At 40.3% G+C, this 27959-nt stretch overlaps 1 protein-coding gene across 1 annotated transcript; it reads left to right on the top strand.

Moving 5' to 3' along the window:
* The first annotated feature begins 328 nt into the window (after positions 1-328).
* Positions 329-27901, top strand: LOC128760083 (aryl hydrocarbon receptor-like). The gene is made up of 11 exons (XM_053867075.1): positions 329-737; positions 6849-7036; positions 21327-21469; positions 21542-21631; positions 21729-21855; positions 21917-22056; positions 22139-22341; positions 22657-22766; positions 23867-24008; positions 24095-25577; positions 26252-27901. The coding sequence occupies exons 1-10, from the start codon at positions 679-681 to the stop codon at positions 25569-25571; spliced, it is 2679 nt and encodes an 892-aa protein (XP_053723050.1). The 5' UTR covers positions 329-678; the 3' UTR covers positions 25572-25577; positions 26252-27901.
* The last annotated feature ends 58 nt before the right edge of the window (positions 27902-27959 follow it).

Raw genomic sequence — 27959 nt, 5'->3', positions numbered from 1 at the left:
TGTGTCATTGTCTTCCGATAACATGTACGCATCAGTGTCAAGTACGACTTCCTTCAGTCTGTCCGCTGACTCAAATAATTGCGGAAGAAGCATTTTAAAGCAACACGAACCTCTTAATTGTTATTTAATATCGGTCTTCGGCTCATATATACAGTCGTATACCGTACAGCAGAGTGCTCATGAAGAACACTCCGCCTTAAGGTAGTTAGGTTTCTCGAGACAGTTTTTGCGTAATTTTTATGCTCGCGCAAATGACACTACTTTGCCCACATTCGGTCCACCTTAAAAACGCTCCTGCGTGGCTATCGCGTGCACGCGCACATCACACAGCGAGCGAGAAGAAGCTGCGCTGCGTCTGTCAAATCACTAAGGATTGATTTTCCCCCGCACGGTCCTCGAGCGCGACCAACGGACTTTCCTCTTCGCATGTGCTTGTACGGTATCCATGGTGTTGGGACAATGCCTAGTAATGACTGCTTTATAACGTTTGCGGGGAATTAACTAGTTTGGAGAAGTATAAAAAGTAGTTCGCTGCCCCCGAGCGGGGACCAACGTGCCGAGGATTTCTGCCTCTTTTTTTAAATTCACGGTGGCTCCTCAAGCGGTCGGCTTCACCAAACCCTGTAAAAGGCACTTTTACAAGTTTGTTTTTTGTTTAAAGTCTGGTCCTACTTCATAATGTTGCCGAGCACGGCGCTTTACGCTGCGAAGAAACGGAAGAAGCCGGTTCAGAAAACGTAAGTACGGAGCTATGCAAGTGTTATTTCAGCACTTCTTTGGTTAGATAAAGTGTACAACTTTAAAACATGTCGCCTATGTTGACTGTGCTTTTTGTCAATGTTTCCCAAATTCACTAAACATTTTCGGGCAACGCTCCAAACATGGTTTTGTGTATTTCATTCCCTCACGTTAGTCACCTACAACATAGAAGTCCAATGCCCTTATATTGTTCGACACGGATACTGTTACTGCACAAAACTTAGAATCCGTAATGCATCGATTTATTGTTTCTGTAACTGACTTCAGTCGACTCTGCATAAACACGCACCAATCTACTACTTCAGTTGTATGCTGTGTTCAAAAACTTTTTATTGCACCCATCAGAGTAAATGACTTGAAGTGGAGTGAATGCAAAAATAGACAACTTAAGCTCCAAGATGTGGCGTTAAAACCATCCTTATATGTATTCAAATGCAATTGAGTCGCTGAAGTGATTGAATATTTTTCATGTGGAAGTGTAGCTGTAAAATTAAGCGAACTCGTGCTGTGGTTGGCAAACTGTGAAAATGCTGAAAAACAAGTTCAACTCAGTGTAAAAACTAAGAAACCACAACGTGATCTAACATTGGCATTCAAGAAAGTCAATGTCAGTTATTTGCTGAAGTTGTATATATCTATATATATATATAGACTTCTGTGAAACTAGACTTTCCAAGCGAAACGGTTCTCCCAGGTAAATTACATATTTGTAACAGTTACTTAGGATTCCAGTTCCAATCATGTAAACAGAAAGCTCTGACTCATGTCTCTGAGTTGGAATGTCAAACAAGAAGGCTTCATCCACATGCAGATGTATCTTTCCCCACCGGGTATTATTCATGGCTGGTTTCAAAGAAGTGCTGCCTCGAACTGGATTGTTTCAGGAGGAGATCAATATTTGGTCTGAAGATTAAACTTGTGTCTTTGACTGGGTTTGGCTTAGAGTGTGCTTTTCAGCCATTATATACACACGTCTGTGTTGTTCGTGTGTGCTGCTCATTTGAAGGTCACTGCTCCGCAGTCCGCGTTTTTGTCATTGTGAAGACTTTCAGGGAGAAAGATGAGACTGATAGGATGGTGACATTGTCCTTTTCAGAACATTGTGGATTAGCTGTACAGATGGAGACATGTAAATGTATTCACCCTGGGACCTGGTTTATAAAAGCATCACATATCCAGTGTCTTAAAATGCAGAGTTAATGTGGATGAAACCCCTGTCCAACTCAGTGAGTGTGTTCTGTCCACATGGAAACTCTGGCCTACCACCTCTCAGCTTAGTTAGGTTTGGGAGTGCTGGGTGAGAGGCAGGAATTCAATCGTGAAGCCATGTCTTTGGGCTCGGGATGGAAACCCAGAGAATACTCACACAAGTACAGGGACAACTTGCGACTCCACCCAAAAAGGTCCAGAGCTGGACTCAAACGTGCAACCCTGTTGTTGAGAGGCAGCGGTGCTGATCATTGCCACCCTATTTGCAGCATATACCAGATAAATGAAAGCTACCTTTAGGATTCATTCAAGTTTCTTCAGATGTATTTGTATTACAGTTGTTGTCTATTGCCAATGGTAGTTAATTCAGCTATGAATGGAGATTTTTATATAACTGCAGGAAATGCTTCAAAATATTGACGTTTGAGTGGTGCTTTCTTTTGCTTTTTTCAAACAGCATTGTTCAACTTATGGTCATGCTCAACATCTCTGTCTGTGTTAGTTGTTGGGTGTTCTGTCAGCTCAGCTTGTTCAATGAGCCTGTTTAATTTTGCAAAATAGCTACTAAGTAGGACAAAGACCGGTGTGGTCAAAAGGGCAATTCAGACTCACTGTATGTACATTTCATTTTTTTCATCTGGATATGAAAAGGAGACCAAGGGTGCTGCTCTCAATTTTTATGGCACAACAATGAGTATGAAGACCCAAACGTTGTATCTAGAACCATGCCCAGGCCCGAATGATGGCTTGAGTCTGTGTGGTACTACCTGCATTAATCGTAATCAGGACGTGGAGTGAGAGCTCACTCACGCAATGTTTCCACGAGGGCGGAGGGAGGGCGGATGGCGTAATCTGAGACTGTGTTTTTATTCCTCCTCCTCCCACTGCCACAACATACTTTTTCCTGTCTTTCCTTTCTGTCTCAGTTTTTTTTTTACAGGGGGGGTGTTTTCCCTCCCTCCACTAAAATTAACATAGTTTTGTGTCACGCAATGCTTACGTAACCTCGCTGTGTTCTCTCACCTTAGACTCTCAAAGAGAGTTTTATATTTTTGAGAAGAAAGTAGTATGTCTTGGGGCGGAGACTGTGGTGTTGCCCCCAGACATGTTCCATTTTTGTTTACCCTGCATTCTCGAGATTAATGGTCAGTGTAGGATGAAGTAACATTTGCGTCATGTCATATGAAGGCATTTTTTCTCCAGAAGCAGTAAAGAAATTGCTTTACTTATTGTGAGGGACTTGTTTCACAATGTGGTTAAGCAGTGTTTCCAAGTTTTCTCATAACATGACACGCATGTTGCAAAATGGAGATCCTTAGGAAAACATCTCCGGTGTTTTAGCGATGGTGGCTGAGGGGATTTACTCCTGGCGTGAGAACGGGAAAGTGATGCGTTCTTTGAAAGCCCTGGTGAATACTGCTTGACCTTGAGATGGAACACTGCACTACAAACCCAAGCAAATAAGCTGCAAACATTTAGAAAACTTTTAGTGTGGTTAGGGGAGGGTTTTGTTACCTCAAGACTAACCTTGACATGCTGGGAACAAAATGTGTTTTTCGAACCTTAACAAAAACTGTGGCTGGGTGAAGCAACTTTTCCATCCTCCAGCACTTTCTCAACACAGCTTTGATGTGTGCACTTTGTCGAGAATTCACATCAGCTCTTTTTCTCCTGGGACAGTTGAGAACACAGATCAAGGTTTATGTTGCCACTCTGATGGCAGACCTATTGGAAAACAGCAAAAACCGAGCCAAATCACTGTAAAATATTGTTGACGCTGTGTAATACTTTTTAATACTTGTGCGAGTGTGAGTCATAAAAGGTTTTATTAAGTGGTGAAAGCCAATGCCTGTGAGGGGGCAGGACGGGGCTTTCCCAAGAGTGATCAAAGGCTGATTTATGCTTCAGATTTACGCTTTCTTTATGTGTTTAGCATTGTGACTTGAATATAATGGCAGATAGTTTGGTGTCTCTTGAGTAAATGATTCTTCAACTCTGCCATGTCGAAAAATGATTCTGTTTCATCAAATTTGTGTTCAGTTTGTGCCTGTAAATCGGGGCAAACCATGGCAATCCAACTTATTTGAGCCATTGTCTTCAATTTCTTGGCAAGTTGGAACACAGCAGACCCCTGCAACTGAAATCCTTTAGAAGTTGCCTGGATCCAGATGGAAAGCTTGCATGCCACCCAAATTGAATCACCGGTTCCTTATCCCACTGTCAACATTTTCTGAAAATTTAATTAAAATCTGTGCTTATCTTTTTGAGCAGACAGACAGATAAACATCAGAAAAGAAACCTGAACTTCCTGGGTTAGGTCATAAATGTGCAAAACTGTTTTCACATACAGAGGGAAGATCTCAAGATTTTACATTGAGTGCCATTTGTTAAATTTCAGGGCTCTGCTCTACTACTGAATTATGCTGGAAAATACTGAGAATACTGGAATGAAACTTGGTGATGTAAGTCCCTGGTGTCAGTTTCTTCATCCACGTCCTCGCCTCTTTCCTACATCACAACCGGCACCATTGTCGTATTTAGTTTCTGTTGTTATGCAAAGGTGTTGATGACTGCTCTCACAGTCACACTCACATGGGAGTGTTTCATCAGGTCCCACACCGACTCTGTCTCCTTCACTCAATACATGAAGTAAATCCGTGCATCAACCAGAAGGGATCCTGCTTATCATGCCTGGAGCCATGACACTGACTATTCATTGTTCTGGCAAAGGAATGCCGTGATAGCCATCTCGCCTCGATTTCAGACATGTACTATTATTGGAAGCAGATGATTTTTACGTGAGCAAGGAGAGGAACTCAGTGCGTCTAATTATTGGGGATTTTTCTGTCAACAATGAAGATCTTGAAGAGAAAATTGTCCTTCATGAATATTTATTGAAAAAGAGAGTGTAAGTCCACAGGATAGAGAGTGAGCATATACATTATTCCACAGGATGGGAGGAGCAGACATGCATCAGTGTACGTAACAGTAACCTCGAGCATCTGTGTGAAACTCAGTTTGAGTTCTAAAAACCAGAGCAACAGTATAACCTAAAACCATGAGTCTGTTTTCACTAGGAACTTTCCATTAGTGTGTGCAATAATATTCCATCACATTTTCCTTTGTCCAAAGTGCTTGTTATTATTGTAACAGTATGGCTGTCAAATGATTTATCATCATTATTCCAGAGTTTTTTTGTGATTCATCGATTTTAGCACGTTGAATTGATGTGGCTGATGCTCATTACACCATTACTAATCGGGTTGAGCTATACATATCTAACATCTTTTTCTCAGATGTAGTGGGGCAGCACTTTTCTTGTGATTAGGTCATGAGGTCATTGCTGATGTTTTTACATCATGGTACAGTGATGTGTAAAAATGGGTCGGACAAAACTGTAACTCAAGCTTTAAATCATTGTTTTGAGTGCCGTGCTATCTATTGACTCTATGTTGTTAGCATCAGTGGCTTCTTCTTATATTTGCTCGAACAACTCTGGAGTCATAAGTTCTTTCATACAAACAGTCTGTCTGGTGCTTTGGTGGCCTCACCTGACCTGAATTCCCTAGAGAGTTGTTCCCTCAACGGCATCTGAAACTGATTTGACTGAAAAGACTACAGCTGTTTGAGAGAGAGCTGATACAGGAACCGGTATATGCCCTGGAGCAAGATTTCTTACTCTAACATTTTAATGACTTTTTTTTTTGGTTTTTGTTTGTGAACTTTTCTTTTTTTTTAAAGGCTTGGTCGCTGCACAAAACGAAGGCAAACAACACACACCAAAGTTTGTCCTTGGAGGCCAGGTGCCTAGTTGCATGCAGACGAAACATCCTGAGGAGTCAATGAGACGGTTGAAGCAAATTTAATGTTGTTCACTCTTTTGAAGATATTTTATAAAATTGGAAAAAAACACAAATTTGGCAGCTGCCTCTGTCTGCTGACAGGGTTAGTGTAGACTGAGTCCCTGAAGTGAGATTGATAAATAATGCCATTTTGCTATTCGTGAGTGAAATATAATGGGAAAGGATGAAACTGAGATATTTTAATAAATGTAGACGCGAAAGCCTTATGTAGTGTGCAGAATTAAATATATGTTTAACTCATATTGCTGTATACAGAGCTTAAAGTTAGACCAGACAGCTTTCACTTGTGGGCTGGAAGATAAGGCAGATAAAGCATCATTTTTATTTTTTATCACAAGGTAACAAACTCCCGTTTTGCTTCATGGTTGAATTGTTTGTGGCTAGTCATTTTCTAGCGGAGCAACCATGCGTGGTTTTAATCAAATACCAGCCTTTTCTCTGGGAGATTTCCCTGTCATAGGATGGTGCCTACCCTGGACAAATACATAGTGAGGAGAGGTTATGTCACCACCCAGTTTGATAGTCAGTTTTCCTGGTTGCAAACTTTGGATCATTTTCTCAGCTTTGCATTTTGAAGCCCAGGAAACCAACGATTAAATGACTGCATAGAAATATACAGATGTTGTCCTCAAGACCCAAACATATAAAATCAAGCAGTTTTCACATGATTCCGAAGAGTTGAAACCATATCACCTCGTGTCCCAGGATGTATATGATTGAATGTAGGTGATGTAACCGTCTCATTTTGACGACATAACAACAAGGGAAGGGGTCTCCAGAGGTTTGGAGGGCGGGACTGGTATTTTCTCCTGGAAGAGAATAGTCTTGATTATTGTATTGTATTAGAATATATATGTAAAAATGTGTCATTGCATTAAAAAAAAAGAAAGAAATCTGAGTCACTTGGTGTCAGTATTTATGGTGCATCTGTGTTACAATTTTAGAAAAGACTTAACTCTGGCCATTGTTGACATATCATGAGGAAAGTACAATGTTTAAATATCCGTTTTTTTGCAGACCGAAACCACTGCCTGCTGATGGAGTTAAATCCAACCCATCCAAACGCCATCGTGACCGGCTAAACGGCGAGCTGGACAAGCTCACCAGCTTGTTGCCCTTCCCTGAAGATGTGCGGTCAAGGCTTGACAAGCTGTCTGTCCTGCGTCTGAGTGTGGGATACCTGAAAGTCAAAACGTTCTTCAACGGTAAGTTGTAAGACGTCCATTCTAGCAGTGTTGAAGAGGTTTTACAAGTTTTGACATGAGTGTAGTTAGGAAAGTGTCCTGGACATTACTGTGTAATGAAATAGTAACCTGCTGAAATGAAACCAAAGAGATAAAGGGACCACAATACGAATATGAAACAAAATTTAAAAAAATGAAATCCCCAAACAGAGGAAGTTTAACAAAAACAACAGCGGTGAGACCTTGTGGTTTGCTGTACAAAAAAAGAAAGAATGAGAAGAATTTTTCATTTTATAACAAATGAACATCAAAACTATGCGGTAAAATGTCTCAGACTGTGATTGCTACTTGCTTGATCTATGATGCTAAGGTCATGTTGGTAGATCTTCACAAAATGTTCATATATGGAAGCTTTTCCCTTTTAATGATAGTATCTTGTCAACTGAACAGACAATTGATACATTTGCATAAAATAAAATCTCACAATCTGCTGTGGTAGGAGGAACTCTGGAGAAGCTGATCAGAGAAAAAAGCTAAAAAAAAATAAAAAATGAATCAACCGCATTTCCGTGTCCGAGACACACCCGGAAATCAGTCCATTGGAAGAAACAGCAGAGTATTCGGCGATAATGGCCACAGTAGAAAATTTGGCGAAAATTAATTGAGCAGAGAAAGAAGAAATGAACATTTTTTTTTTTTATTTTATATTTCTCCAAGCTTTGGGCTGCCCCAATCATGTCGCATCCTGTTTTAGACCGAATGACTTACACATTTTAATTGATCATGTGGAGGTTTTGGGCCTTGTTTGCACATATTTTGCGAGAGCATGTGCCTTATGTGGGAAAAGGGAGCTGTTCCTTCTGCTGGATAAAATGAGAAGGTTATTCCAGTTCTCCTCATTGTCTAGCTGCTTCTATTTAAAGACTGTGGGGAGTGGTGGGCAGCTGTGGGGCCATATCTGTGCTGCCTCTTGCTTAACTGTGCATATGCAAAGACGTGACACAGCTAGAGAAAGTGTCAGACATTACAGGACACTCGTATGTATAAGTAAATAGAAGCAAGTACACAGTATACTCACTTTCTGTCACATTCAGCAAAATTACTGTGTGGAAACTATTGTGATGACACTCCATGTATTGTATTATACAGACACAAGTAATCGGCAATCCATTTTTTACAGACAAACACCATCAAATAAACTCTATTTTGCAACACCTTTGTAACATGATATATAGAGATAGGGCTGAAGGAAGCAGACATGAATTATGGCCCTGAACTCATCAATTACTTCATGCTGCTCTGTAGGGAGACAAATGAGCGAAGCGAATGACTTGAACATCAGGAAATTCATTCTTACACTGGGGTGAAGTGTGTCATCTCTCTGACCCAGTTATAAGCTCCTGGACAGCTGGAGATAGGAGATAGGACATTTCCTGTCGATGATAGTGAGGAGAAAGTTGCAGTAAACCAGTTGGAAGACACACAAATACGCAGTTATGCTATGCCATGTGACCATTCTTATCCAATCACAGGACACGCACAGGTCAAAATCAATATAAAGTCTGCTGTTAGACAAGAGTTGAGGTCTGATTGGCTGTCACAGTTGACTGTCTCTGATCTCTTTACAGTTTCCAGAAACCTGTGGTGATTCTCAAGGCCTCAGGCTGATTTCAAAGCACATGACAACACAAAGTAGCTGAAATATGATTGGATAGAAACTCAACCATAAAGGACAACACTATCAGCAGCGCAGTCTGGTGGATATAATGTGACATGAAGAGCGAAACCCAAATAAAATAATTCAGATCAAAATCATCTGTCAGAGGAAACAGACAATTGTCGGCAGACTCTGACTCTCATATATCATGTCTGGCCAACTGTGCCTGAGACACTCTTCTTGAATGTCTTGAGAATACGGATGGGCTATATGGACAAAAAAAATGATCACGATAAACGTTGCTTTGGCAATGACGATAACTATCACGATAAATACATTTTCATTCTATCCCATGTGTTGGACCCACTAGAGGCTCTCTTGATGAAACTTTTATGACGAAACTTATTTGAGTTTGTCTCCAACATCATTTGTTGATGTTTAAATATCATAGTTAACTAAGTGTAGAAATTTATCGTGAGATGCAGAATTGTCATTGCGGAGATTGTTTTTGGCAGTATGTCGCGTACGATACTACTTGAAAACAAAGAGGACCCAGCAGCAGGGTGAATCCTGAGGGAGCTACCAAAGAAAAGGGTGCTCTGTGCTCATCCCTCTCATTTCTGTCTTCACATTTCTTGGCCTTAGGATTGGTCTTGATGGGAAAGGCTGGAGGGTACAGTCCCATGGCTAACACTAATAAAGATGCCATTGTTCACAGTAGTAAGCAGTGACTTAGGTCCCCCTCATTATTTTCCTCCAGAACTCCTCTTTCACTGGCCATTAGCCTTTCGAGTAGTATTGGACTTCAGAACAATCAAGGGGGAAAAGGAATGGCCCATCGCTGTCACTGCTGGCTTTATTCATTTCTAAAAAGCAGATTTATTCATTAATATAGTTGATGAATTTCAATCAAAAGTTGTTAGTGGTTGCGCAACAACAAGAAACTGTCACCAGAGTTACTTAAGTTGAAAAACACGCTCTTGATGAAGAGATAAATATTTAAATATTCACCAATTTATTTCAGCCTTGTCATTCCCTGTACAATTATTGTTTTCTCCAAATGCTACTCACCTGAGACAAGGTGCATCTGATGATGTAAGTATGAGACTGACTTGAACACAGTGGGAGAAATAGTGACTCGTAAAATCCAGTTTATTGTCATGTGTTGGAGCTCTTCCTGTGTTTCCTGGAGTGGTGAAGTGGTGGACGTTCATTCCAGAGTGGATTTGTTTGGGTTTGCCTTGTGAATTCTTTATCGTGGCTCCGTTAGTGTGTTCTGACATTGGAGAGCCATAATTTGTGTTCTTATAATAGCTTGTCCCTCCTCTGCGGGGCCTCAGGAAACACACGCTCACACAAGTACACATGTATGTACACACTCTGCTCTTTTGTTACTTCAGTCGTCGCCTGCCCTTCCCCCTCTTTCTACATGCGTTTTCCAGATGTTTTCCAGACTCTTACAGAGTAAAATGTGTTGGGATTGTCGGCCGTCCTCCGGTTGAACCCAGTAACCCTTGAACAATGATTCCTGGGAACTGACTGAAGTTGGACCTTCACTTCAGTAGTAGATGTTGTAAATGGTTTCCAGTCAAATGATGTGCACTACCTTAGTTCCTAATGATTGTTAGTACTGTATTTAACCACAGAATTGTAATGTTAATGGAATTACAAAGAAGAATTGATTGGGTAAAAAAATGAAAATAGAAAGAAATTTCGGCCCATATAACCTGTGAACTCATTGTTTTCTGTCTGAGCAGGTCCATGTGACAGCCATTAGTGAAGGAATATGACAATCATTAGGTCCTGGCTTTATTCTATGATAAAGTTCTTGGGTCTGTTGCTGTGTGGTAGTTAGTGCTGTGTTTAAAAAAATCGATTTTCCGATTCTGAATCGATTTGTACATCAATTCCATAAGATCGATTCGTAGGTCCAAAGATCGGATTAATTAATTTACGTTTGAACACATATTCTCCAGGTGAAGTCCAACCCCTTTGACGACCTCACGAATTACGAAACTCGAGCGAACTTTACCACTACCGGGTAATTCTGCACGCTCTGTCAAAATAACTGAAGCGATCGCGGGCTTCATTTGCAAAGATATGCGCCCGTCTTCCGTCGTTGAAAACGAGGGCTTAAGGCGGCTAATGAAAGTCACAGAGCCACACTATGTTACGGTGTCTCGCAAACGTCTGTTATCCCAAACATGCACCAGTCAGTAAAAGAAAACGTGAAAAGTAAGCTTCAGTCAGCAGTCAGGGTGGGCATTACAAGTGATACGTGGACATCTCTGGCTTCGCAATCTTACGCGAGTCTGGCAACTCACTATATTGATGAGGAGTGAGACCTCTTGTCGTACGTACTACAGACCACAGAGAACTGCTCACATACTGCACAATGACCGTCAGGTTGCTGTGAAGTCAGTAACCAGCACTCTGTTTACATTTTCAGTGGCTGAGAATATCTTTTTTTTTCATTTTGATAATAACATAAAAATGCATTAGTATTAAACAGCAGCATCTTTTGGGTGAATTTTTAATGTCCTATTTCTAATAATGCACCAGTCCCATGAGCAGTCACATCTGGCCTTCTGTGTCTGGATCTATGGATGAATCCTTATGATGAATCCTTCATTAATTTCCTGTGGAATGTCAATATGATACTAGTATCAATACGTTGCGTAACTTGTCATGTGATTATGGCAACAGCTCAGAAAATGGTTTAAATACTAACCTGAATCGAGATTGGATCGGATCGAATCGAATTGAATCATGATAATCGATTCTAAGTCATGAGAATCGGAATCGAATCGATTCTTGAAATTAGAATCGATACCCAGCCCTAGTGATAGTATCAGAGCTGGACAGGAAGGATAAAAGTCAAAACTCAACACACCACAATGTTTGTTCAAACCTGCCTATCCTTCCCAGTGTAGACCGTGTGTGTGTGTTCTTGGACTTCTATCTTTGTGAGAACCCGTATGAGTTTTTAATCAACGGATTGAGGTCATTTTTGCAAAGTGAGGACATTTTGGCAGGTCCTCACTTTGTCAAAATAGCCTGGTTATTATACTTGGGTTGACATGTCTTGACTTGCCACCTTCTTGTGAGGACAATTTGCTTTGTGAGGGCATTTTGACTGGTCCACATAGAGTTTTGAGGGTGAAAACATCAAAATAACTGGGTCATTAAAATTGACTTTCAGTTTGGTTCAGAGTCCTGGTTAGGGTAAGCCATGTGTTATGAATGGTTAAGTTAAGTTGGAGGGGCTAGGGAAAGGGTTATGTTCATGAGAGGTCCTCACAAAAATAGCAAAACAAACGTGTGTGCGTCTGAAGTTCTGATTTTCTACCAAAGGATCAAACTTAAGCCATCTCTGACCAACAATGAAAGAAAACCGTTCTGATGTTTGAATCACGTTCTAGCTTTTCAATCCTTATGCCAGTAGTGGATCTCTATTTGGACAGTGTTATTTTAGGAAATAATGTAATGTCTGTAATGTAGCTATACTAAGTATGCTATTTCTTCATTTATTAACTTCATGTGTTTCGCTGTCACTGGCAAGCCTTTAAAAAATATAAGTGCTTATACTTGATGCCCAAAAGTTTGGCTTTAAATTATTTGGCAACAAAGTGAACACTGTTGATCTGTTTAGTGTTAGGAAAACAATGTAAAGTGTTGATATAACGTGAAGTGGAGCTCCCCGTGCTTATCACTTAACCAGGGGAAACCTGTCCAACATGTGTGTGTACTAGTCCCTCCTCGTTGTCTAGAAGGAAGTCAAGTTTGTCAGGGAAAGTCAGGGCTCTGGGTCAATAGAAAGGTGTGTGTTAACTTGTGAGCATGTCAGTTCTGGCACCAGACAGGATCATACAGAGCTTAACAGTCATTTTAACTGTGTTTTGTTTTTAACACTTCCAAATTAGACATTTGTTTACGTTTGTCATTCACAATGTATCACACACTTGTCCAAAAAACGTGCAGGAACCAAGGGGTGTCCTTTGCAGTAAAAACACATTTTTGAATTTACTTGTGACACCACAATGGTGGTGGTTAATATATGTTGCTTAACTTAAGTTTGCTTAACTTAAGTTTTTAATGTTGGTTGTTGTCCTTCATTCGCCATCGGCGGTAGCCACAGCAAGACACCCTCATCAACATTGACCTGTGTCTCTCCTCTCCTTGTGTCTAAGCCATCCGCTGTAACATTTCTTCTTGAGCTGCTCCTCTGATATACTTGTTTCTAATCTTCCCTGTCACTCCCTTTTCAAGCTTAAGCATCTTCAACTCAGTCACTTCTACCTATGCTTCCTGTCGTTTGTAATTGCTTTTTTTCCTGTCTCAGATCACTCCAGTTATCTTCCGTCTTGCCTGCACCTACTTCTTCACCTCCCCTCTTTGAAGCCATACTTCTCTGACGTTTATCAGATGTTCCACATTGTCAACTGCTGGAGAAGGGATAACGCAACTGCAGTTTTCTTTGAGTCTACTAAAGTTCAGGACTCCCCACTAGGCATTAATGACAGGGGAGTGGAAAGTTACTGGCAGACAGTGTGCCCCGCCCCTCTCCTCCTGAATGAGAGTTTACACAAGAGGCATTGCAACTGTCTCAGGAACATGTCCCGCTGCCAGACTAGACAGAGATGCTGCAGCAACATCTGTTGCAGTTGCACATAACTATAAAATCCATAATGTTGATGATTTCAGCTTTTTATACTGCTGCCAAACCTCAAAGAGGGAACGAGGCTTGTCACAAGAACAAATTTTGCTGTTAAATTGTCCTGCAAATTATTGCTGATAAACGATGTCATTGTCAACAATATTTGTAGACTAAAGCAACTACTATTTAACAAAATGCACAATAGTATATGATGATAGTACTGAAAGTACAGTTTAAAAAATGCATTTTTAATTTTATAAACTCTGTTAACAAACCCTGCACCATTTAGTAAAACCGCCCGGTGGGCATTCATGTTTGACGTGTTGCCACACCACGTCACCACATGACAAGAAATTCAAGACACTCGCTTGTCCATGTTGTTGTGCTCATTTTGTAGACGAAGACAAAATGTCGAGTCTGCAGATACTGAGTGCAATTATACTACTACAGGTTCATAGATTAGTCAGTTCTGACACAGCATGACTTCAGTTCCTCTGACTCCATCTCATTGTACTGTTTATTTAATCTCAAGCTGTTGAAATAATTGCAGTATTATTTTTCAGGGTCCCCTGCCAGCACCTAAGCAGTGTGGGGGCCTTTTGTCTTGGAGTTTTTAGCAGTTGTTGTCAGCAGGTCGGATCAGAGCCGACCCTTCTCACCCTGGACATGGACTGTTTGTTCCTCTTCCCTCTGGCAGGAGGCTACGGTCCATCCAGACCAGAACCTCCCGTCACAGGAACAGCTTCTTCCCCTCGGCCGTCAGACTGTTGAATTCGTGAACACCCTTGTTGTTATTTTATTTATTTATTTATTTTTATTTATTTATTTACTTTTTGACTGCACGTTATTCCAAAACACTTTCCTAGTTAGTGGGCTCCCCACTGACCATTGTAATAAATTTGATTCTGATTCTGATTCTGATTCTGATTCTGGAAGTGACTCGTAATGTCAGTGCTGCCTCGCTTCAGTCAGTGACTACCACAAGAGAATATTCAATGTGCTGTTGTGTGGTCCTCATCACACTACTGCGATCGCAATAAGGAGAAGAAATATTGTAAAGGACTCAACACAGTTGAACCAGTTAAATGTCCCAGTCTAACTGTGGCTTGAACAAGATCTTGTCTATGACAGGAAGCTGCAAATAAGCGGTCAGAAGCCTTCGTATTGCTCAAAAACACTGACATATTCTTAAGTGTTTAATATTCATGTGGTGCACATATTTTAATCTTAAAAACAGACAATCAGAAATATATTTTTTTTTTCTTGTATTGATTTAATCATAAATGATAAGATAATTTCGTTTTAACTTTAATATTGTCGACAGGGGTCTCAAACAGGTCCTCAAATGCCTGCAGTGGGTGCAGGTGTTTGTTGCAACGCTGCAAGCACACATACAGTAGGTTTACCAATCAGGTGTCGGCCAATTCAAGCAGCAAGTCAGTCAATTTGCTTACGCTCTTAAGACACCTGATTGGTGAAAAGGTGTCCCCTTGTTGGTTGGAACAAAAACCTGCACCAAACCCCTGTGGCCTTTTTCTGGATCAGTTTGAGATCCCTGTTCCAGATGAAAGATGGTTTTGAGTGTATAAAAGAATCACTTCTGAATCATCTAGATTCTGTGCAAGCGAGGCTTTTGTAATCAACAACTATTTTCACTCACACTATGCCTTTCACACGTTTTTTGCGACACATGCACACCTGCCTTCGTTTCTCGGAACAGTTCTTATCTTTGAAATCAAATGCAATAATTGATCAGGATTCATGCCTCAAGGGAACGTGAGCTCAAGGGAACATGTGTTTTATTGTACCCTTCTTTGGTTGTGTTTTTGAAAAATACCCTGTGGTAACTGGACGCATGAGTTTAAAACAAGCTGAGACTCAATGAGGCAGTTAGTTCCCCTGAGGACACAAGATGATTAGAATGGTGGTGACTTTTTTCTCTAACTTTTTGGGTGTGATTCCATTTTCACTTAGCTGTGTCAGATGTTGAATCGTTTGTATCTGTAGTCTTTGTTTACATACGTAGCTGTAGTAGATGAAAGTGGAGTCGGCGCCTCTTCCGGCTGGTTCAGACTTGTCTGTAAACTGGCCGTCCTCAAGCTCCTTAAACAATGACCATGGTTGTGTAATCGCTCTGCTCTCCATAGTGACAATTTAACCCTTGGTTGACTTACAGCTCACTCTTGTGTTATCTGAATTGAGCAGCCATGCAAAAAGACCATTCAACAATGGAAAAATATTTCATTCCTGCCTGACATTTGTCCATGAAGTTGAGACCAACAGGAAAATAATTTTGTATGATTTTAATTGTTTCACATCTTTAATCTTATGAAATGTACATGTTTTGGTGAGGCTTGTTGTTTGTGCAAAACACAGTCACATAACCAAGATTGCATTAGTTTTTTTGAGCGCCTATTGCTATTTTTAGGAGGAATTTCCCCATGCTAGTTTTCAGATAGTTCCAGTGTTCATGATAGTGCCAGCAAGTCACATCCAGCAGCCAAACCTGCCATGCAGAGTGAACAATGGATGAAGTTGAGATAAAATTCCAGCACACTTTGATGACGAAAAGTTCCAGTGTAATGCATATTCTGACGGTGGTTTACCATGTTCATGGCTGAACCTGACTTGGGGTTGTCTGCTCATTCAACTTCCATTTTCTCTGTTACTCCGAATGTGTCAATTATCAACTCACGTCAAGGACATTAGTGTGAATCCTTTTCAGTCACCTTTTGTCATTGACGTACAAAAGAACAAATTAATTTAATGAACAAGTTATGCAAACCTAATCTAATCTAAATAATAATTCTTAAAGGGAAATGCAAAACTTCTGATAACAGCACAGTGTTATATGTAGTTGTGGTTGCTATCTTGTTAGGATTTGAATATTGCTCAATAATTCAGGTTCAAATAACATATACAAGTTATAATAAAATGTACTTCTGGTGTTGTGTATTTTAACACAAGATGTGTAAGTATGAAACATGCCTGAATTTAGCTAAATAAAGACAGGGTTTTCAAATTCAGTTAACTATTATTAAAAAGCTATCTTGCAGAGGAATTTGGCTTTGTCTACACAGGTGGCTATGCGACAGAAATTTGAGCCTAGAATTAATCTCAGTGAGGCACAAAAGTTAGTCCCTCATTTGTCTTATCTCAGAGGCTTCATTTTTTTATTCTGCAAAATGAATGTTTTCACTTAAAGTCTTCCAAATGGAAACAAATGACAATGTTTGAATTGTGTTTAACTAAGTGTACATTGTAAGATGATACGACTGAAGAGGTTTTTTTTTTGTCTCCTCTGGATGCTTTTCTTTGAAAGGTAGTTATTCACTCTGTGGCCATATTTGTATGCTGTGTCTGGAGTTGGTCATGTGATACACAGCACCTCATTATTAAGTGACTCTTTACTTTACATCTATGCACTTACAAACTTAAGTTAGTTAGGGATGCTGCTGACCCTAATAGGGAATCAGAGACTCTATTACCACAAACATCATCTGTGTGGGGACCTCTCCCCCTAAATCCAATTGTCAACGACACATGGCTCACCTTAACCATGACTTTGAAACACACTTAAACCAATTATAATGACCCAGATATTTTTTTTCACAATAAAGTGGGCTTGTTTACCTCGGTAACGATAAATGCAAGATAAATAACCCACTCAGCATTGTACGTATTGGGAAACACGGTTCATGAAAAATATGATAGCGTGGTCACTGTGGCGTACCTCTTGTACGCCACACCTTCGCAGTTTAACCTTCAACCTTGGTTTCAGTTAGTACATTATCCCAATATTTGATTTATTATTTTATTTAATCTTTATACATACACAAAGCTGTTTATGTGCCATAACATTATGCAAGAGGACTTGACAGTAAACTATTGGAGTTAAATTACAATGTGCATGAACAACTTCTTGCAGTAATAGTTTGTAGAAAAATCAGTGATTGCGAGGGAGTGTCATAAAGACAGACCTCTACTCACAGACGCATCATTTACGCGGGTCCTTGTACGAGTATGTGGTAAACTTTTGTTACTATGTGATTTGGGTCTGAAAATAAACGGTCGCCTTATATATTGAACGTCTTTTTGTTTGGTTGCTCTGATGAGCATGTCCCTGAAAGCCATTTGTCAGGCTGGCTGCAGTTTTGAGTGGTTTTAGATCAGTTGTGAAGGGGGAGTGCAAAAGTGTCGTGAGTGGATATAGTTGATTTATTGACCACCTTTAATTCCCCCCAACTGTTTTGTTGAGGTTTCACATAGACATGTTTGTTCAGAAACAAGCTTTTATCCCACTCCTAGTCAAGTCGGATAAGATGTACGTGTGGGCATGTCTTTCCATACTTGTGAAAACCATGTCTTGACTAGCCACCTTCTTCTGTGGACATTTTGCTTTGAGAAGACATTTTGACCTGTCCATACAAGGTGTAGAGGGTTAAAATGCCAGTAAAAGTAGTTCATTATAATTGGGTTTCAGTCTGGTTCAGAGACCTGGTTAAGATTAGCCATTTGTTTTGGATGGTTAGGTTTAGTGTGACAGGTTGGGAAAAGCATCATGGTAATGAGCAGACCCCACAAAGATGGTGCAACAAATCTGTGTGTTTGTTGTGTGTATGTGTGTCTCTTAGTGATTTTTCATTTGTGGCTCCGGATACTGAGGGTTGAAAGTTCACACGCGGGGCACGTAAACAGTAACTAGTACTATGATAGTAACTGCGGTAAATTAACTTCAGTCAGTTTTGTGTTCAAGTGCATTAATCACCTTCCTGAACATCAGACAGTGTTTTCTTCATCAAAAGCCCCTTGTTCTTCCATTTTTTTCTCTTCTCTTTTCTCTTGCTGCTTCATGCTGGGTGGAGCACAAACAAACAAACCTTTAGTTCACTGTGTTTTTGGAGTAAAGTAAATCAGCTGGTTAGCCTGGCTGCAAGGGAAAAGTGTTGCTTTTAGTCCAAGATCTTCGTTAAAATAGCACAAAGGAAGCATTTATATTATCTGTTGGTTCCATTCTAAAGTTACTAATCATTCACATCAGATTATCTAGAATTGTTGCAGTCTGATTTATTTGTCTCTGATAATTTTTTATGGGTTTCATAGCAGAGCCAAGTGTATATATGAGGATGTGAAATTTAAATTTGGTTTCAAAGTTGGTTTCATGCCAAGTCCTTGGCTCCAAGTGGTTGAGAGATTGGTATGCTGTGAAGCGTGTGCAGGGTGTGGTTGCTTGAGTGCAGAATAAGCATTTAGGGGTCACCTTCCGTTCGCAGTAAGAAGTGTATATGTTGAGACATCGCCGACAGCCTCTGTCTTATCAGGAGGTCAGGGATTAGTCAGGAGTCAGGGTTTAGAAATGTTCATGTGGAGCTCGCTGTTTTTGTATATCATTGATCATGTGTGTTAAACTCAAATCTGATCCCGGGTTATAATCATGCAGTAAATTCAATTCAATTCCAAGTGTCTGTTATCAATGTTCAGAAAAACCCCTGATGCTACAAGTCTCTTAAGGCACTGGTGAACAACTTGAAAATGTGTTCGACTTTTTGGTGCCATTTTTATGAAGGATTATTTTAAAACTGTTATTTTTGTTGTGTTTTCATATTTATTAGCTTGAAAGTTACACAACAATCAATTCAATTCTCTGTGATTAATTTCTCAACTTTATACATCACTAACTGAATCAGATTCTTTGATTGGGAGAATGAAAAGTATCATAGTGTTTGCTGTCTTTAATATGTAAGACATATCATTAACAAAATTATTTACATTTTACAGTGTCCCAGATGGTAACTCGAGCACCTCCTTCTGGAAGAAGTGTGTCTGCAATTTATTGTTTTCAAATTATAACTAGAAAACAATAATAAAGATGAGCTTTACGTGTTTACATATCTCTCTGCATTTATCTCAATGCTCCTCCTCTCAAACTACGAATATTCCCTCTTCTTCAAGCTTATTTCTCCTCCCTTTCTCCTCCTCTTCGAACCCCTCCTTCCGTCTAACGGGAGACAGAGAACAATGCCTCCATTCAGTTCTTGGGTTTCAAAGTGGAAACAGACCTCATAGTTCTTGAGCGAGTGTGCAGAGACATAGAGATGAGGAAGACTATCAAGTATAAACATAGGAAGCTTTGGCATAGTGGTCAGTTACCCCTGCAAAAATGATTCATTTTCCCTCTTTAGTTTTGGCCCAAAGTCAACAACAGTCAGGCTATCATGAGTTTTAACTGATAAGTAATGCTAAATACTATTTCTTATAATTTTAAAAATAGAAAATAACTTGATTTTTTGATTGAATTTTTTATTTGTTTTATTAATATAAGAGTGAGCATGCCAAGTAAATGCCCATATGTCTTAAAATAAGTAAGTAAAAAGTAAGCTGACCTGAAGAAACCATGGGTGAAGCAAAGGTGCTTGGGTTCTGAGAATGTCTTCACCGAAGACTCTCTTCTCCTTTATCTGTTTTATCGATCGGTTTCAAAAACAACTCATTGTTGTTGCTAAGGCTCCAAGCGATCCATCCTGACTGCTGCTGGCTGCAAACTAGAGTCTATGTGAAGGTCTGCACGTCCAGGCATGTCTACACACACACACACACACACACACACGCACACACACACACACACACACACACACACACACACACACACACACACACACACACACACACACACACACACACACACACACACACGACTTCAGGGTAATGTTGATCTTACCTAAATATAAGCCCAGACCGTGACACACCTAATGCTACACAATGTGTGCATTCAGTTTTTTCAAACCCCAGGTATGTTGTGTCTATTAAGAAATGATATCAGCAACATGGAAGCTCATGCTTCTGACATGTGATCTGTTTTCTTCTTCATCATCAGGAAGTGGTTTGTGTGAGAATAGTTGCATTTGGAATGTTTGGATTTGTTGCTGAACACTAGCTGCTTTTACCCTACATCACAAAAAATGAAGTTTTAGATGTGCCCTGTTCCCTCTTGATAAAGATTATCAGTGATGATTGTGACACAAACTGCAGGATTCCCCCCAAGGATTTTGTTCTCGGTGCAGGGCATGGGTGGGCAATTAGTTCTGCAAAGGGCCGCGGCGGGTGCAGGTTTTTGTTCCAAGTCAGGCGGACACCTTTTCACTCATCAGCAAAAACTCAGTTGGGGTGAGTGAAGGACATAAGACCCCTTTCCACTCGTAATTGTTTGCAACAGTTTCCAGGTGATCTTCTGCTCGTCGCATGAGCTTGTTCTCAAATGTATGGCCTCAAGTCCATTTCAGGTAGCTAATTGTTGAATGGTGATTGCAACTATCAACACTGGGGAATGTGCTGGCTTTTTTCAAACATACTCTTTTATTGTTTATATTATTATGTTAGACACTTGGATTGCTAGTTACGGAAACAGGCCTTCTGTGTCAGATGTTTTGTTCACATCAAGAGTGGAGAAAACCTCCCTACAAAACTGCTGCAGCATGCTAATTGTTTGCTGTAGTTATACAGTATAATGTACTGTTTATCAACATTAGGAGAAGCAAGTGAAACCCACCAAGAAGAGATTTCATCTGGTTCTCAGTAATCACACCTGATGGAAACCACATGGATCTGTGATTGCATGTTATCTGTGACGCTCCATGTTTACCCAAAAAACACCTGATTCTCAGAGTGTTAGCTTTCATCTCTTGTGTTTGTGCTGCTGCTGCGATAGCCGGGTAAGAGGAAGCGCCAGGCTGCTCCACCCTCAGAGCACTTCCTCTTCTCTTCTTGTTTTCATAGTTATTTTCAGGAAAGAAATATTAAAAGCTTACTTCCTCAAAACTCAGGAAATATATTCAGGAATATTCAGAAGCAGTTGTCGAGAAATGAAAAAGTACTTCTCTTCTTCTTTTGAATGGAAGGGTAGGATAACATATCAGAGTGTCTGTGGAGTTAATTTGACGTCAATTAAAAGAGTGTTAAGTACCATAGAAAATGTTTTTCACTTGCCCTCTCTTCTCCAGCCACGATCAAGAATGGACAGAATGGATCAAGCAGCCTTTTCGGGCGAAATGGCAACGACTCTTCCTCAAACACTTTGGCGAGCAGCTCCCAGGCGAGCTCCATTGACGGGGCCACCTTTTCTGAAGGTGACCTGTTGCTCCAGGTGAACCTATTTTCCAAAGAAATCCATTTCAATGTATAGTTCATAAATGGGCATTTATTGAATGTTGCTTAGGCCCTGAATGGCTTTGTGTTGGTGGTCACCGCCGAGGGTTACATTTTCTACACGTCTCCAACTATCCTGGACTTTCTGGGCTTCCACCAAGTGAGTGAGATCATATTTTCATCATCAATCCCTGACTGTGCAAAACCAGACCATCTGTTAGAAGTGAAACGGACGCAACCTTTCTTTTTGTTTGCAGTCTGATGTCGTCCACCAGAGCGTGTTTGAGTTGATCCACACAGATGATCGAGCTCTTTTCAGAACACAGCTTCACTTTGCTCTTGACCCACAATCCAACCAGAAAAACGAGACAGCCACAAGTTCAAGTGAGTGTACTGTGCTGAAGGATTCAGTTCTTATCTGCAGGTTAATGGCATGTCATTTCAGGTGAGCAAAGTAGCGCTGAGGTCAGCAGCAACTTGATGGCCTATGACCCACAGCTCATTCCACCTGAGAACTCTTCCTTCCTGGAGAGAAATTTCTGTTGTCGTTTTCGCTGCCTGCTTGACAATTCTTCTGGATTCCTGGTGTGGACGCCCTTCCTTTCTCTTTTTTCCCATTTCGCTCAATTTATTGCCTCAGCTTTGATTCTTTTTCGTGTTCCTCTAGGCCCTGAACTTCTGTGGCCGGCTCAAGTATGTTCACGGTCAAAACCGCAGGTCAGAGGATGGAACTTTGTTGCCACCTGAGCTTGCACTTTTCTCCATTGCAACACCGTTGCAGCCACCTTCAATCCTTGAGATTCGAACCAAGACCCTAATTTTCCAGACCAAGCACAAGCTGGACTTCAGACCCATGGGCATCGACACTAGGTACACATTAAGAAAATGGTTCCTGGAAAAAAAGCCTCAGATTGAGGGCGCTGAGCCTGTTAGTGAATACTCAATAACTTTTATTTTAATGGAAAATGTTTAATAGAGAGAAGTTCTTAGGTACATTTTTGTCAGAGACTCGACCATCGAGTACTGTAAACCTGATATATAGTCAATACATTGATTTAAATCTGAAAAGTAACTTGGCAAAGTCCTTAATGCTGCAACTGGGTCTTAACCAGTTGCTACTTGAGCCCTGCAAGTTACTTTGAAGATGATATGGAGGATTGTGATGCTGTCCGTTCTGACTTTCAGGGGGAAAGTGGTTCTTGGATATAGTGAAGAAGAACTGTGTGTACAGGGTTCTGGTTACCATTTCATTCACGCTGCAGACATGATGTACTGTGCCGAAAACCATGTCAGAAGTAAGTAATGGTTGTGAAATTATTTTAATGGAATGTCTGACTGTACATTGTTTATTTATATTTTTGCTTCAAACAATGGCAGAAAAGGGCATGTTGGGACAAAAAGCTAAATTTACACTGTTGCAGGACTTTGCTGTGACTAATCTTCAACAAAGATCAGTAATATACAACCTCACCAGGCAGCTTCCGGGCAAATTCCTGAAGAGAAAAATGTTGTTGGTCTTTTCAGGTTTTTGGGTTTTATTTATTTATTTTTATCAGTGCCAAACAAAAAAGTTTACTTCTTTACACAATTTTACATTTCAAGACCAGAACTCAAGTTGGTCGTATCGTTTATGCAAGACATTTACAATTAATAGATTATACCAGTAGGGGGCAGGATTGTGCCTCAATTGAATTAAAGAAACACCTGAAATGATTCAAAGTGCAGTTACTATTCCAAAAATGTTGCCTGTAACTTTAAATAACTTTAAATTTGCCTTCGGTGAGTCCATAATTCCAAGAATTATATAATTTCTATAATATGCACTTTTTTGAGCCTTATCAACAAATGTACCACTATATGAGAAGTGAGACTGAAGAATTTGTATTGTTGCTCGACGACTTTATTATTTAGTTTGGATTAGATGTCCTTTAGTTGCCCCACAGTGGGGAACGTCAATATTTCACAGTAGCAACAAGCAAGGACACTGAGGCATCAGAGACTACAAAAACATCAAAGACACATACCAAACAACAAAGATGCTCACAGAACAAAAAGAACAAAAGCACATTTACAAAAATTATATAACTAAATAGATATTCTAAATATAATGAATCAATAGATTACAAATTATATATATATATATATATATATATATATATATATATATATATATATATATATATATATATATATATATATATATATATATATATAATCGATAGTAATTGAATAAATACTTGACAACTAACATGGACCTCAGTCAGTACAACCTGACAGCACTGGGCAGAAAGGAGCATGCTCATTATTCTTTATGTAGATTTTTGAGTATGATTATGTGAGATGACTGTAATCTGTGTCAATATAATTCTGGATATTCTTATCTGCATGTGTCCAGTGATGAAAACTGGTGACAGTGGCTTCACCTACTTCAGGCTTTTAACCAAAATTGGAGGCTGGATTTGGGTTCAGGCCAATGCCCGGGTGGTGTTCAAAGGCGGGAAACCTGACTTCATTGTTGCCCAGCAGAGGGCGCTCACGTAAGTTAACAGCACTGCATCTTTCCAGGCTGTCACAGTGACTAACTAGGCAACTTTAGTCAAAGACCAATTTGTGTTTGTTAAAGAAATGAAGAGGGAGAAGAGCAACTACGTGTCCGTCGCCTGCAGCTTCCTTTCAACTTTACGGGGGGAGAGTCATCACTCTACGACCTGGCACCAACGTTGGACGTCCCAGACCCTTGCTCGGCGCCTAAGCAGAGGAAGCTGGATGACTCCTGCATCAGCCCTGACTCACTCCTCGGCTATATGCTGAGTCAGGACCAGTCAATTTACTGTGAACACAACAGCGCAAACACACTGAACTCCTTAAATGATGCAGCCTTCAAAGACACTCATGCCACCGTCAACGTCCCCGGAGACGTTTGGCAGCGCACCCCGCCCAAACAAGCCGTCGGCAGCTCCGGAAAATCAGAGGCATCAGTGCAGGAGATGATGGAAACTTTGCAACAGATCCTTGGAGAGAGCGAGCTTACAGAGAGTCTGGACATTGAAGGAGATGAACTGAAGAGTTGGGAGAGTGCTCTCCTGAAGATGAATGAAGTTACTGATGATCTTGGGGATATCCTCAGTCAAGACATCCTCTCCTATGTAGAAGAGCAGCTACAGAAAGAAGGCAGTTTTAAGTTCTTGGAAGATCCCAACAGCGTTTCTCTCTGTCAGGAGCTCCAGAACCGAGGTCAGAACCACAGTGTGGAGCAGGATTTTAGCTGGCTGGCAGCTCAGAACCAGCTGCCAATGACAAAGACAATGAAACTTACACACATGGATGTCCCTCAAACCTCTGGACTCAACAGCCAAAGAGGCATGCATCATTCTGTGACCAGTCCACAGGCGCAGAATCATCTGAGAATGCAGCCAATGAAGAACAAGAACTCAGACTTACTCTCCCTCAGGCAACCGTCTCAGCCCCACGCAGGCCAGTCACATGTTCCACCACCCTCCATCCCTCCTCATCCAGGGATGTCAAATTCAGTATTCAGCCAGTGGACAACTCCCCAGGACAATATTTACCCACCGATGTACATTCAGAAAAACGTTCCCTCAACTGTCTCGCAACCTCCTCAGACTGTCCAAACTAATTGGATGGAGAGACAGCTGAGGGGGAATACAAATGGACACCAGCAATTCAACACCTGTGCCCAGCAATCTATGGACTATCAGAAGGACTGTGCTTCAGAAGCTTCCCTGGGACCTAACAACTCTCTCTTCAGACCAGCAGAGACGTCCAATCAGCAGTTTCCATTCCACCACAGTGCAAGAGCGCCTCTGCTGGCTGCACAAAGTAGCTGCATGTTTAGTAATGCCCAGCCCCCTGTGCCTCTAACTGGAGTTCACTTGAGTCAGGTGACTCCCGGTCAGAGGCTTTACCCCAACAACCCTTCTTACTATGACTATGTCGGAATCAACGGAAGAGAGTCATTTCCTGCCACGTCAGCAATTTCATCCACTGATGCGGCTGTGCCATCCCACCTTGTTACTCCTGGTTGCAACCAAGAGGAGCTCCCGGGGCAGCCGTGCACTACCTTCAACCTGCACCTGTAGCAGCCGGTGAGAGACCTTATTTCCCTTGGGATGATCAAAGTTTTTCTGATTCTGACTTTATCGTGTTCACCTTTTACAAGTGACAGGTGGATTTACTTTAATGATGAACTTTGTTATTTACAACAGCGTTTTTCAACCTTTTTTAAACCACAGAACACTTCATTAAAAAAATCCCAGGCGTACCACCAAATGAGCCTCAGGCATACTGTTCTTAGTCGAAAATCCCTTTTGATTTGTGAAAATATTTAGATTAAAATGCAGAAAATGTATCTGTTTAAAAATGTCTACAGAACGGGGTGGGTAATATGGTAAAAGTACATCATCATTTATTTATTTTAATAAATAAATAGCTGTTTCAATTTTTCACAATCTGGCTGTTTTTGACAGTAACTTGCAAGTTTCTGGCCAGTGTTGGTCCTAAAGGAAAAACAAAAATTGGACAATTTGGCCAACAAACTTTATTATTCTGGTTTGGGTAATTTCCAGACAAATATTTTACATTCTTTGCCTCGGCTTTCTGCATAGGTACAATTATTCTTTCAATTCAATTCTTTCTAATGTGGAAAGTGACTATCATTGGAGTTATTTAGTTGAGGAAGTCAACATACAAGTTATGAAGCTACATGGCTTGTCCAAGCATCTTCTGATTCCATCCTTATTGTCTTTTTCTGAACCCGCAGATCAGCCACCATCCAGTGAGGCTTCTACTTTCACAAGTGAAACCTGCTCACCCAGAGATCTGATTGGAATCAGCAACACAACTGGAACTGAAAACTTTGAAAGATTCTGTCTCTAAACAAGAACATGCAACATGTTTTTGAACCTGGATTTGACACTGGGTTTTGGAGAGAGTAAGGACGTAATGGTGACATGGCACCATAAAGTGGCATAGTTTGGGGTGGCTGCGAAAGAGTGAGTCATGTCAGGCCGTAAATGTCAAGAAATGATGACAGTATGCAGATTGAAATGTGTTGGTTTTCGCTCGTCTGCATTGGAATCTTTGTTGCTACCGTGTAGCGCTGATCAAAATGATGACAATTCCCAGGATAAGCGATTTAAAATCGCAAAAGTTCATGAGTAATTGTCCATGTTTTTTGTTATTTTGGTACATGGTCTTCACTAACAAAGTTTGTGTCTCCTTCTAAAAGCAGCTAAAAACATCTTCCTATTTTTGTTTTTAATGTTATGTTGCCACAAAGTTCATTTCAAAGTGTGTTTGATCTATGACAGGATAAATTTTTGATAAAGAAATGTACACCAAAGCCTGTCATCCAGACGCTGCTACTCCTCTGTGGTCTCTTGAGACAGTTTAACTACTGTTATCTGTTTTACCTTTTCATAACAGTTTGCCTGTTATTCATTTTAGAGTCATAATATTTGTTTCATCTTTGCTACCGGCACTTGAACCATTAGAATAGGTTCTCATTTTTATGAAAAAAGCAGCTCAGCAGTATCCACCAATTATTGGATGATGAAGAATGAAGAATGGTAATTAAATCATTCTTCAACAAAATCTACTCATGGTTTTTATTTGAAATATGATGAATTAAAGTGGGGAAGGATTTTACTTTGCCCTCTTTATTGTATACTATAATAGTATAATTCCAAAATGTAAAGTCTGGGTTGTTTTCTCCCCCACTTAGGTTGCACTTTTTCCTAGCTTGCGGTACTTAGTGCATTGCAAGATCACAGCCTCACGCTCAACCATGTCTCTGAAGCTGAAGCAAAAATGTTCTGTGCACTTTATGCAGTTGAATCTTCAGTGGAACTTTTTCACCCATATGCTTAAGCTCTTGTGTACAGATTGAACTTCAATTAAATCATTCTGGTGTCAGATATTAAAACGTGATTCATGAATAACAAAACTTATAATTAGTAGGATACATTTTTTTATCCAGTCCCATCCCTACTGTACCCCACAAGCTCCACATTAAGGTGTACAACACCGCTTGATAAACCTTTAATCAGTGAATATTTAAACCCATCAGTGAGTTATAGTCCATGCTCTTCTCTTTAAGGCCCTCTAAGGCTTGACCTGGATTTTGACATTTCTCATTGTGCTTCTGAACGGCTACTTTCTATACACCACACCCAGCGCAGCATCTTTGTGTTCTTGTATATAAATATATATTTTCGTTTATTTCACTTACATGCTTCTGATATATTGTATATTTACGTCACCTTAGCATGACACGCTGTTCTCTGCACAACATACATTAACATAAATAACCTTCTGTTATCATGTGATTGATCGTATCTGCTGGATCTGGCTTCATCATTGTACATTTATTGTTTCATGTTGACCACATTAAAGATGGTGAGACACGTGACATGTCTTTATATGTCCAAATACATGCAGTCATGTGTTGAATATATTTTATAAAGAAA

Source organism: Synchiropus splendidus, chromosome 1 (assembly GCF_027744825.2).
Source record: "Synchiropus splendidus isolate RoL2022-P1 chromosome 1, RoL_Sspl_1.0, whole genome shotgun sequence".
In the NCBI taxonomy this organism is placed as follows: domain Eukaryota; kingdom Metazoa; phylum Chordata; class Actinopteri; order Syngnathiformes; family Callionymidae; genus Synchiropus; species Synchiropus splendidus.
Note: the sequence above shows the minus strand (reverse complement) of the source record. Positions and strands in the feature narration are given on the sequence as shown.